General features: G+C 42.6%; 1 protein-coding gene across 1 annotated transcript; it reads right to left on the bottom strand.

Moving 5' to 3' along the window:
• Positions 1 to 11,057: 11,057 nt before the first annotated feature.
• On the bottom strand, positions 11,058 to 11,981 carry LOC138249491 (odorant receptor 131-2-like). The gene has a single exon (XM_069203450.1). The coding sequence runs from the start codon at positions 11,979 to 11,981 to the stop codon at positions 11,058 to 11,060; it is 924 nt and encodes a 307-aa protein (XP_069059551.1).
• Positions 11,982 to 12,390: the final 409 nt, after the last annotated feature.

Here is a 12,390-nt window from a genome sequence, read left to right as displayed (position 1 = left end):
AAGATATACACTAAAATGCTGGAGAATCAGATAAATATTGAAGCCCTTCTTCTTATCTCGAAAGAACAATATGGGTTAATTAGCGGCAGAGGTGATATACGAACACCCACGGTATGTCCAAGTTAATTGACATGGTTACGGTTGGTGCAACATTAGCAGCCATTATCTTACTGTATGCCAGAAAGGCCTTTTACCTTGTGAGCTGGAGATGCATACTTCGAATAATGGGGAAATTTAAATTCCCTTTTCAGCTCACAAGGTCAATTTATGCCTCACACCAAGCACAGATAGCAGAGCTGATTATTAATGATTCACCTGCTGGTCAAATAATTCTTAAGAGAGGCATCCTTAAGGATGTCTCTCCTTTATTAGTTACCGTTTTTATTGCACAGTTAGCCCAGTATATTCATCAGGGCAGGTATATTTCAGCTGCCCTTGCAAGTATTTCCAAGATAAAGCTTGGATGAGATGACTCTATTTTTGAATTCTCGTTCACCAAATAAAAATCCTTAGTCCAAGTGATAAAAACATTTACCCTACTGGGGTGTTATAGGATCAACATGGCAATAACAGAGGGGGTCATTACGACCCTGGCGGTCGGCGGTATGTTGGCGTTAACACCGCCAACAGGCTGGCGGTGTTCCGCCAGCAATTATGACCGTGGCGGAATTGACACGGCCATACCGCCGGCCCCTCCACTTTCCCGCCAGGATTCCGCCTGGCGGTTATAATCCCCAGGGCAGCGGTGCCTGCCATGCGCGACGGGTGCTACTGCACCCGCTGCACATCAGCATTGCCGCCGGCTCTATTACGAGCCGGCAGCAATGTTGATGTGACATTTCCGCTGGGCCAGCGGACAGTAACACTGTTACCGTCCGCTGGCCCAGCGGAAATGTCATAATAGGGAGACAGAAATACTGCCGGCAATGGCGGTATTCTGTCTCCCGCGGAAGACCGCCGAAGTCGTAATGACCCCCAGAGTGTCTATTATTCAATAGTACCTCAGAAGTTCTCTCACTAGCCTTGAAAGAACATCACTCTAAGGGTCCTAAAAGATACGTAGGGGTTCATTATTCGGAGCAGTGGGGTGACTTCCTATTTAATAAAAATACTTTAGTAGTGAGGAAATCTTTAAACTTTCTTGTAACATAGAAGACTGTTCCACTGTCAATCGCTAACTGCATAGACCTAACTAAAATGTCTATTTTACACCGAATATTTAAAAGTTTTTGCTATTTCTTGTATCAAATATTAATTGTTTTCTAAATTGGCACGGGCACTGGTCTCAATTGTTTCGGGCCAGAAATGCCCAGGTCTAGGAGGCCCTGATTTTCAGCTACTCTACATGTCATCCTTTATATTACAACTGCATGAGGAATTCTAATTTTGATATCTCAGTGTTAACACTTATGCTCAACAATTATGATACACTAGATCTGGCTCAGTGTATTAAAACCCTCAAAGAAAGTCTGATGAGCCGTATGTGGATTATGAGAGGGAAAGTGTTTACGAATTATGACGTTCCTATAATACATGTAGAAACACCTGAGCGTTTTTCCTACCATCTATTTCCAGGTTTTCCAGAAGGGGACATTAATGAATGGTTTGACTTAGCAACAACTAAAACAGGAGGCTTGATTGAGGTTTATAGAATAACGTTTTTTCAAAAATCTTTTTCCAGGGAATTTAAAGCACAGCCATTTTCATCATTTTTGTTTGACCAAAAACTCAGTTTTATTTATTCTAGCCAGAGAAGATATTTGATCTTCCAGATGTTAACTGAGAAAAAACTTAACTTGTTTCTTAGCGTTGGTATAAAGGGCCAGATGTAGGTATATATGATTGCGAGTCGCAAAATCATATGCAGAATGGTGTCCATGACACCATCTGCGAATCACAAGGGGGTCGCAAAGACCCACCTCATTAATATTAATGAGATGGGTCGCAATTTGCGACCCCTTTGCGATTCCCTGCACTCACAGGGATGATGGCCTGCTGGAGGAGACAGCAGGCCTCAATGTCTGTGACTGCTTTTTGAATAAAGCTGTTTTTTTTTTTGTATTGCAGCCCGTTTTCCTTAAAGGAAAAGGAGCTGGAATACAAAAGAAAAAATTAAACCATTTGGTTTAATTTTTTCAGAGTAGGCAGTGGTCCATTGGAACACTGTCTGCTCTGAAAAAATATTTTTGGCGACATTCACAAAGGGGAAGGGGTCCCACCCACTTGACATGGGTGCTAACTGCGAATTGCTTTGCGACCGCATTCACGGTCACAAAGCAATTTTGCATTGCAGTGCGAATCGCAAATAGGAAGGGAACACCCCTTCCTATTTGCGAGTCGAACTCGCAAAATGGGAATGTGCATCGCAATACGTGTTTTGCATGGCGCAAACTGCGAACCTTTGTATCATGCCAGTGAGAGAGCATAATTTAAAATAATACATGCTAAAATGAAATGCTTATATCAATGTACAACGATGCTACATAGAAAACAATAATAATAGAGGTTATGCTTAAAACGTGCACTCGAATTGTGACCACCGTGACTGGCCACCAATGTATACGCAAACTAATAATGATGAGTAAAATTGTTTATGTTATGATTAATCAAGTTTATATTAACATTTACGTTACTGCATTTATATTGAAAATCTTATAGACCTTAAGTTAGCGTAGGTTGTGGATTTTAGCTGCCCAGCTCTCATATTAAATGCATTTTCTGTTTTTCCAGTGTGCCGACTCGCAAAGGGCCATGACCCTGCAAATGTTCTTTCTTCAACTTGGAATATGACTGTATCTATGTTAATTCCGTCCCCAAGCACATATTTGTTGCCTTGGTTTAAGATTTGTATACAAATTGAAACAAATGTAGATGAATGTAATGTACAAGGACATTTAGACCGATGGACAATAGATCTGCTGACCCGAAAAGACGTGCCAAAATATGAAGTAACACCGGACGTGCCACCTCCGAAGACGTCAATTATGGAGACCAATAAAAGTGCTATGAATTAATGTGGAGTGACAACTGGGATTACCTAATGTTTAATTTGATAGGTTATAGATAGTGGGGTATAGTAAATGTCCAATAGAATTTTGGGGGAATGTACTACGGAAAATGGATAAAAACCCATGTCACGGATGGGTCAGAAGAACTAGGTAGGGAATGCTATTGATTTTATCTAGAAACTTTGTCACTCTGTTTGGTGACTTTGAGACTTATTAAAACCATCTTCACCCATAGACTGCCCATTTTACACCTCTCCTCCTTACGAGGGAAGTGTCCCCTATGCCCTTTAGTTGGGCTTAGACTGATGGCGTTTGACTGATGTCCTGAAGACGAAGACTGATCCTGTGTGCTGACCTAACCCTTGGAGGGTAATTATGACAATGACATTTTTTATTTATCTGTTTGCTTTTCCTTTCTAGGTACCAACTACTCATTTTGATAGAGACCATAGCTAGATGTTTTTATTCAAATTGGTGTTCTAAATTGTTTTGCATGAAGCCCAACATGCTAATGCTAATCGGTGGTTAAGGCAGGGGTTCACTTAAACTGACGCAAATAGACAAACGACTGACATTATGCTATGTTGAACTGACGCATATTTGACACTTGCTGTATTCTGATCTATGTTTACGCTGTGCTATGTTCTGATGTTTGTGATTTTCGCGTTAATGAAATCTTATCACAGTTGTCATATCATAGCTATGCTATTATGCTTTTTGGTATTAAGATTAACCCTTTTGCTCGTAGAATGTAACTAATAGGGAATAAAATTCATAAACATTCTATTAGAAGGTGTGGTTATTCATGGCTAAAAAGTCATGATTGCGTCGTTAACTTGAATAATGTCTTTGACCAAAGTAAAGTGTATTGTTGTGAAAAATATTAAAGACATTATTGACATATTGCTTGACATATTGATTAGCTATCTCGTCCTAAGGTGTCTCTCAACTGGGTCACAAGAATCATTAGCCTAAAACGAGTCCTAATGTGTAATAAATTAACATAAAAGGACGCGTTAACACCAGGATGAATCGATTGTCTACATATTTTTAAAAAATTGAAAAACTTTGCATGCCAGTGCTGAGTGAGGTTATTTTAAATTGTGGACCTTTGTTTTTCCTTTTGTTTTCGGAGCGCAGGAATGTATCTGTTTATTGGGCAATTAGAAGACCTTGATTGTCTGATACAGCTGATGTATCTTTAATGTCAAAGAGTTTCTATCAAGAAGCACAGTCACTTTATCACTTTAAGAGTTTTTATCATATTCTGTAAAAAATATGCAATATCATACTACTCAGATGAAATGACTGATAGGACTGGTATATTTGGTGAATTTTGTAAGAGAGGATCACTTTATCAGCATTTATGTGCCAACACTGTTCCTTAATGGCTCTGGTATGTAAGATAAAATATGTGTGAGTACTGCAAATGCAATGACACTTAATCTGTAAGAGAGATGAAATAGATGTAAAGAATAGCACTGTCACTTTGTAGCTGTAGGATAATATCCCTCATATGTGCAATGGAAATTTACCTTTCACAAATGTGTTCATAGTCTTAGCAAAGCTAGCTTCGACAGAATTGAATCCAGTTGTAAAAGCAGAATTATCTATTAGAAAGGGGTAAATGATTTCTTGATAAGAACACGTACAGGATAGCCAGTAGTGATATTTGCATGAGCGGCTCGCATGGCTTTGTCGGGGTGGGGCTAGGGCGCAGGGGTGCGCATAGGGGCACAGGAGAAATTAAAAATTGCTTACCTGCTTTGCTCTCGAGCCGCTCCTCTCCCAGCGCAGCTGCAAGCAAAGGCTCCCAGCCTCCCTGCGCCCATTCCTGACGCTGCCCAGATCAGAGTCAGGATTTGGCTGAGAGTGGCCAGCCAGGGCACTCCCAGGCAGACTGAGAGTCTGTGCAAGCTCTCTCCAGCCCAGCAACCATGTTCCTGGGCTGGATGGAGAAAGCCCTGTGTGCATGTGTGTTTGGCTGGCTCGAGACGGCCAGACAAAACTCACATGTGCTCCGAGGGGAGTGCTCTGTGCACTCCCCTCAGCTCATTACCCCCAATGCCCCGCCCCTTTCACATGGAAAGGATAATAAACAAAGTTTATTATCCTTTCCATGTAGAAGGATTTGCAACGGTTGCTGCTGGCGGGGGGGGGGGGTGCCCAAACAGAAGAGCCGCACCTGGATATTTGTCTATGTTGATTGTAAATTTGTTCATTTTAGAATGTGAAGGTGCCTTTGTATAAAATAGAAATAAAACATGTATTTTACACAAGTAAATCTCCATTCATTTCAGGGGTACTAACTGTTTACACTCTTAAACTAAACTATTTATAAATGAAAAGCTGACTTTCAAGCACAGATAGTTCTCAAAGTTCTTTAAACTTGTACTATAAAACAATCCAAATGTTTTTAAATACTAACAACTTTTATTACTTAACAAAAGGTTGTTATAACGGAAATGCATGAGGTTTACCAATTTTCAAATTCTCAAATAATGGTTTAACAGGGAAACGTATTTTTTGTAAATAATTGAAAAATGTATGTGAAATTTGAAAACTGATGTGCTTGTTTATTTAACAATGTTCCGAGTAATGTAATTGCTTTATGAAGGGTGTTTTAAAAGACAGCTAATAAAATATGTTTTCTTTTTAATGATATGTGTAGGAGGCTGGCCTGGCTTACAGTGGGTACCTGATAGTACTTACACCTTGTGCCAGGTCCAGTTATCCCTTATTAGTAGATTAGTAGTGTTCTAGCAGCTTAGGATGATAGAGGTAGCTATAGCAGAGCAGCTTAGGCTAAACTAAGAGGCATGCAAAGCTCCTACCATACCACTTATATCATATAGCACTATATCATAAGAATCACAAAACTCAGGGTTACTAAAAATAAAGGTACTTTATTTTAGTGACAATGTGCCAAAAATATCTCAGAGGATATACTCCCTTAGGAGGTAAGTAAAATACACAAAATATACACACAAACCAAAATCAGGTAAGCAAACAGTTCGAAAAGTAGTGCAAACACTGTAGAATACAATAGGATGCAATAGGCCTAGGGGCAACACATACCATATACTAAGAAGTGGAACGTGAACCACTTAGGGACCCCAGGCCTAGTGTAGTGTGTAGAGGGTTGCTGGGAGTGTAAGAAAACACTAAGGCCCATATTTATACTTTTTTAGCGACGCATTTGCGCCGCTTTTTGACGCAAAAGCGGCGCCAACTTACAAAATACAATTGTATTTTGTAAGTTTGCGCCGCTTGTGCATCAAAAAATGATGCAAATGCTGCGCTAAAGAAGTATAAATATGGGCCTAATGGTGTCAAAGATACCCCACCCCAAGACCAGAAAAGTAGGAGTAAAGTTACCCTACTTCCCCAGAAACACACTAAAGTTTTGATAGGAGATTCTGCAACTGACTGCAAACCTCTGAAGACGGATTCCTGGACCTGAGGACCTGCAAAGGAAGGGGACCAAGTCCAAGAGTCACGAAAGTGTCCGGGGGGGCAGGAGCCCACTAAACCCCAGATGAAGGTGCAAAAGGGCTTCCTCTGGGTGGAAGAAGCTGAAGGTTCTGCAACAACGGAAGAAGCCAGGAACTTCTCCTTTGTACAGAAGATGTCACACGGCGTCCTGGAGGATGCAGAGTTGTTTCCATGCAGAAAGACCACAAACAAGCTTTGCTAGCTGCAAAGGTCGTGGTTGAAGAAAATGGTTGCAGCCAGGGCCCAGGAAGGACCAGGAGGTCGCCCGTTGGAGGAGGAGACAGAGGGGGTGCTCAGCTATACTTAGAGCCTACACAGAAGCAGGCAGCACCCGCAGAAGCACTTGAACACAGGTTCAAGAAAACTGAGCACAGCCGTAATCTCAGTACTACAAAGAAGGGTCCCACGAAGCCGGCGGTCAACTCAGCGAGTTGAGCACTGCAGGACGGAGTGCTGTGGACCTGGGCTGTGCTGTGCATGAAGAATTCCTTGCAAAAGTGCACAGAAGCCCTAGTAGCTGCAGTTCACGTAGTACACACGATTACTGTCTGGCGTGGGAAGGCAAGGACTTACCTCCACCAAATTTGGACAGATGGACCACTGGACTGTCGGGGTCACTTGGATCCAGCTCCTGTGTTCCAGGAACCATGCTTTTCATGATGAGAGGGGACCCAGAGGACCAGTGAAGCAGAAGTTTGGTGCCTGCGTTAGCAGGGGGAAGATTCCATCGACCCACAGGAGATTTCTTTTGGCTTCCAGTGCAGGGTGAAGGCAGACAGCCCCCAGAGCTTGCACCATCAGGAAACAGTTTAGAAAGCCAGCAGGATTAGGTGCTACAATGTCACTGGTAGTCTTCTTGCTACTTTGTTGCTGTTTTGCAGGTGTCCTGGAGCAGTCAGCGGTCGATCCTTGGCAGAAGTCGAAGAGGGAGATGCAAAGGAACTCTGGTGAGCTCTTGCATTCGTTATCTGATGAGAAGCCCACAGAAGAGACCCTAAATAGCCCTCAGAGGAGGATTGGCCACCTAGTCAGGTAAGCACCTATCAGGATGGGTCTCTGACGTCACCTGCTGGCACTGGCCACTCAGAGGCCTCCATGGTGCCCTCACACCGCTGCATTCAAGATAGCAGGGGTCTGGGACACAATGGAGGAGCTCTGGGCACCACCCCTGGGGTGGTGATGGACAGGGGAGTGGTAACTCCCCTTTACTTTGTCCAGTTTCGTGCCAGAGCAGGGGCTGGGGGATCCCTGAACCGGTGTAGGCTGGTTTATGCAAAGAGGGCACCATCTGTGCCCTTCAAAGCATTCCCAGAGGCCAGGAGAGGCTACTCCTCTCAGGCCCTTAACACCTATTTCCAAAGGGAGAGGGTGTAGCACCCTCTCTCAGAGGAAATCCTTTGTTCTGCCTTCCTGGGACTGGGCTGCCGAGACCCCAGCGGGGCATAAGCTTGTCTGAGGGTTTGGCAGCAGCAGTAGCTGCAGCGGAGACCCTTGAAAGTTAGTTTGGCAGTACCCGGGCTCTATGCTGGAGACCCAGGGATGCATGGAATTGTCCCCCCATACCAGAACGGTATTGGGGTGACAATTCCATGATCCTAGACATGTTACATGGCCATGTTCTGAGTTACCATTGTGACGCTACATATAGGTAGTGACCTATATGTAGTGCACGCGTGTAATGGTGTCCCCGCACTCACAAAGTCCGGGGAATTTGCCCTGAACAAAGTGGGGGCACCTTGGCTAGTGCCAGGGTGCCCACACACTAAGTAACTTTGCACCTAACCTTCACCAAGTCAGGGTTAGACATATAGGTGACTTATAAGTTACTTAAGTGCAGTGTAAAATGGCTATGAAATAACGTGGACGTTATTTCACTCAGGCTGCAGTGGCAGTCCTGTGTAAGAATTTTCTGAGCTCCCTATGGGTGGCAAAAGAAAGGCTGCAGCCCATAGGGATCTCCTGGAACCCCAATACCCTAGGTACCTAGGTACCATAAACTAGAGAATAATAAGGGTGTTCCAGTGTGCCAATCAGAATTGGTAAAAATGGTCACTAGCCTGCAGTGACAATTTTAAAGACAGAGAGAGCATAAGCACTGAGGTTCTGATAAGCAGAGCCTCATGACACAGTTAGGCACCACACAGGGAACACATTCAGGCCAAAAACTATGAGCACTGGGGTCCTGGCTAGCAGGATCCCAGTGAGACAGGCAAAAACAAACTGACACAAAAGTAAACATGGGGGTAACATGCCAGGCAAGATGGTACTTTCCTACAATATGCGCTTATGTACACCTGTTACATTAAGGAATCCTAAAATGTTTTTGTATTTGAGAAGCATGGAACTTGCAAATAATGTGGGAAAAACTCAAACGAAAATGTGTCTGTCACATTTTCCTAGGAGTACTCCTGGAATTCTTTGTGAGATGTAAGCAAGTCAGACATTTAATTTAAATGTAGGCCGATTCTACAAGAGTATATATGTTTGAGAAGCGGGTGCTATGAAATGTCATAACCAGTTAAATCAAGAGAAAACTTAAAATTTACAGGATTTGTCACAATTTTCTGGGGCATTGACAATAAAGGGTGGGACATTCGCCCATTCATACCCTACTGAAATTCAGTGGCGTAACAAAGGTCCCCGCGGCCTGAAGGGCCATCTCAGCACAATATCCTGGCCCGAGAGATCCTGGGCCAGATTTACAAGGCCCTTGCGCTTCCTTGCACCACACTAGAGTCTTTTTTTTAATGCTAATGTGGCATAAGGAGGCCATTTCGCTGCGCAATATAACATACGCTGGCAAGTATAATATACGCAAGGGGAGAGCGTTCCCACGCAGGGAGGCCACAAAAAATGGTGCAGTGAAATCTCCAAAATTTCACTGCGACATTTTGTCTGTCATTTTTAACGCCTGCTCAGGGCAGGCGTTAAAGTGAAGGGCCGTAGTCACCTATGGGCCTCACTAGTGCTTTGCTGCACTAGAGCCGTAATTTATAGTGCTAATCCAGCAAGCTCCACAATAGTGCAATAAATGATTACGGCGCAACCATGGTGTCGTTAGGTGGGTAGGGGCAGCGCAAGAAAAGTGGCGCATCGTGCCCGATGCACCACTTTCTTGTAGATCTGGCCTCCTTAGTCCCTCCATGTACTATGCATGGGGGAGCCTCTGCTGAAATGATGAATCGAAATACACTTTCATGCCTGAATTCATTCTGGGGCGGAAAAGGGGTGAATACCGCCCCCTTTCCAGGCTCATAACTTGCACTAACTCTTTAATGGGTTTTAGGACCATTATATGGTACAAACCGTGATATCAATTAGGGGTTGCCAGGGGTCACATCCATGACCTCTGGCTTACGCTTTGTGACCCCTGGCTCTGTCTTGCGACTCCTGGCCTAAGAGGTGGCAAGTTCAGTTCCAGGAAAACAGTGGCAGCTGGTCCTTATGGACATCAATTGAGTCGTCACTCTTTCTGGTTTCACTATTAGTTTAGTAAAAATAAGGTACAATTAGCTGAAGTATGCCCTTCCGTGGCATCTGAGGTAAGTAAAAATGCATTTAAATGTATGTTGTGTACAGGCTTGCAGGTGAGAGTATGTTTATAAGAGAGTGTGTGTGTAAGTGTGAATGTGTGTGTATGTGTCAGTATGTGTGTGTAAGTGAAAGTGGAGGTCAAAGCGCGCATGATGTCACGTCCGCGACCCGTGGAATGTTGGTGAATTGACGTCCATGGTACAAGCCTTACTTTTAATTCCCATGATTATTGCATCTAACGATATCTTGTTTTTTGCCTACTGTCCTAGTGATATCATCCCAACACAGGCCTACAATTTCTTGCAAGAGAAGGGTTGAGATCCCTCTGTACTCTTACTAAGGCTATGTGATATAACAGCAAATACTGCAAGTTTAAATTGCCTAATCCTCTTCAATTTTCGAAAATGAATAGTCTACAACTGCCAATTCCATTTAATGATACATACTAAATCACCGCTCACGTGTATATGTTTAAATTTACAAATGCATTTCGGGTACAGATATAACTTAAATAATAAGGTAACACATTAATATTCACAAAATGTATTCCTTAAAGCATATTCACAGATAAATCTTTGGAAGCACAAATTCATTAAAACATAAATCCATGATTTAACATGTTCTGAGCTTTAATGTGATTTTAATGTGGATGTTTACTTTGTATCAAATACAATCTTTTGATCGAGCACAATGTTGCAAAATGACTTCAACATTGATTAAAATACAATTTTAGGGCACCTTTCGAATGCGGAAGAACATTTAGGTAAGAGGTGGACACGGCTTTTACCGATATTCATTCTTTCCAAAGTGTTTCCAGGAATACGGAGACCTGACAAAATGTGCATAGTGTGTGACATAGAAAGGTAAATAGAGTGCACACAATTCACGGAGCTATATTCTAACTTTTATTTGCAATAGTAATTATAATAAAACATTCACAGGACCTTCCTTAATGAACCTAAAATGAAGCTACAGAGAGACTCCGTTAGAAATGCCTTTATGACATCACACCTGGAAAGTTTAAGGATGTGTCTTATGCCTTCCACGAGGAGCACATATTTTTATTTGATTCCTAAAGGCTTCATCTCGTAATCCATATATTAATGGACTCAGAAACCTAGGCAAAATTGTGAATGCAAGCATATTAAAAAACCTCAGAAGGACAACACGATTTTGGAAATAACTTTCTGTTATTGGGTAAGTAAATGACATCATACATAAAAGCAGCTGGACAGCATGGAGAATGACAGTCTTGCTGGCCTTGGAGGAAGAAGCTTTGTTTGCATTAAACATCTTGGTTTCCAGCACAATTTGTATGTATGTGAATAAAATTACTAAAGCAACCACAGTAAAGATTGATCCATGAGCAACAAACCTCAAGAGCGTTTGTAGTGTTGTCGCAAAAAGGGCTTCACGGCTGCACATTACTTTCTGGAAGAAAAAGTTTGCATTCACTGAGGAAACCAAAATAATACTATCTACAAGATAAGGTAAGAGTCCAACTATGCAAATCATCCCTATGACCACTAAGGACCTCTCTACACGACAGATCTCAGCATGTCTCAGAGGATAGCATATGGCCACATAGCGTTCCAAGGCCATGGCCGCCAGACCATTGGGGGTGCTTGAAAAAGTGGAACTTGTTAATGCAACAATTATGTAGCAGGCCAGAGTTGGTATTGCAAAGGCCAACAGAGTGAATGATAGAAGAAGAATACAGAGAAACAGATACACTGTGTCATTGACCATCAAGTAGGTGAAAAGGATGTAGCGAGAGTTATCCCGGAGACGTGGTGTGGTACAAAAGACTTTCAACATCTGCAGGATAAAGTAGAGAAAGATAAAGAATAACATAAATGGTGCAATGGCCACCACATTCATCAACTTGGTGATACTGACAATAGCTTGAGTGTTGTTGACAGAAGTGACAGAAAAGTTCTCCATGGTTGTGGGAGTAAAAGTACGTTCTCAGCAGGAGGCCCCACACCTTGAGTAATCATGAACCTGTAAGGAAAGGATAGAGAGTGAAATGAGTTTGGTGGCCCTTCCAATTCCCTGCTTGTTGTTTGTTCCCAGGTGTGTCCCAGTATCCCCAGGGTATCTAAACACATGCATACGCTCCTTGCCAGTCTCATTTGAGAGAAGAAACATTCTTTTAATACCTATTGGACTTCAAATATTCTCTCTAGTCTGTGCTTACTTCATATCAGTGGCCCAAGGAACGTTTTTAGAGCAGAGTGAGTGAACCTTCACAGCTACTGCCCCTTTCTGAATGTACCTAGGTATACATGTGTATCATAATCCATTAATAGTACAACTGCATAGAGAGCTTCAGATTGTAGTGCTTCCCTAC

Source organism: Pleurodeles waltl, chromosome 8, assembly GCF_031143425.1.
Source record: "Pleurodeles waltl isolate 20211129_DDA chromosome 8, aPleWal1.hap1.20221129, whole genome shotgun sequence".
Classification (NCBI taxonomy): Eukaryota; Metazoa; Chordata; class Amphibia; order Caudata; family Salamandridae; genus Pleurodeles; species Pleurodeles waltl.
The sequence above is the reverse complement of the archived record's forward strand: the minus strand, read 5'-3'. Positions and strand labels throughout refer to the sequence as shown.

Coding starts and splice junctions, on each gene's coding strand:
- LOC138249491 (XM_069203450.1), bottom strand. CDS start 11,981: ATGGAGAACTTTTCTGTCACTTCTGTCAACAACACTCAAGCTATTGTC.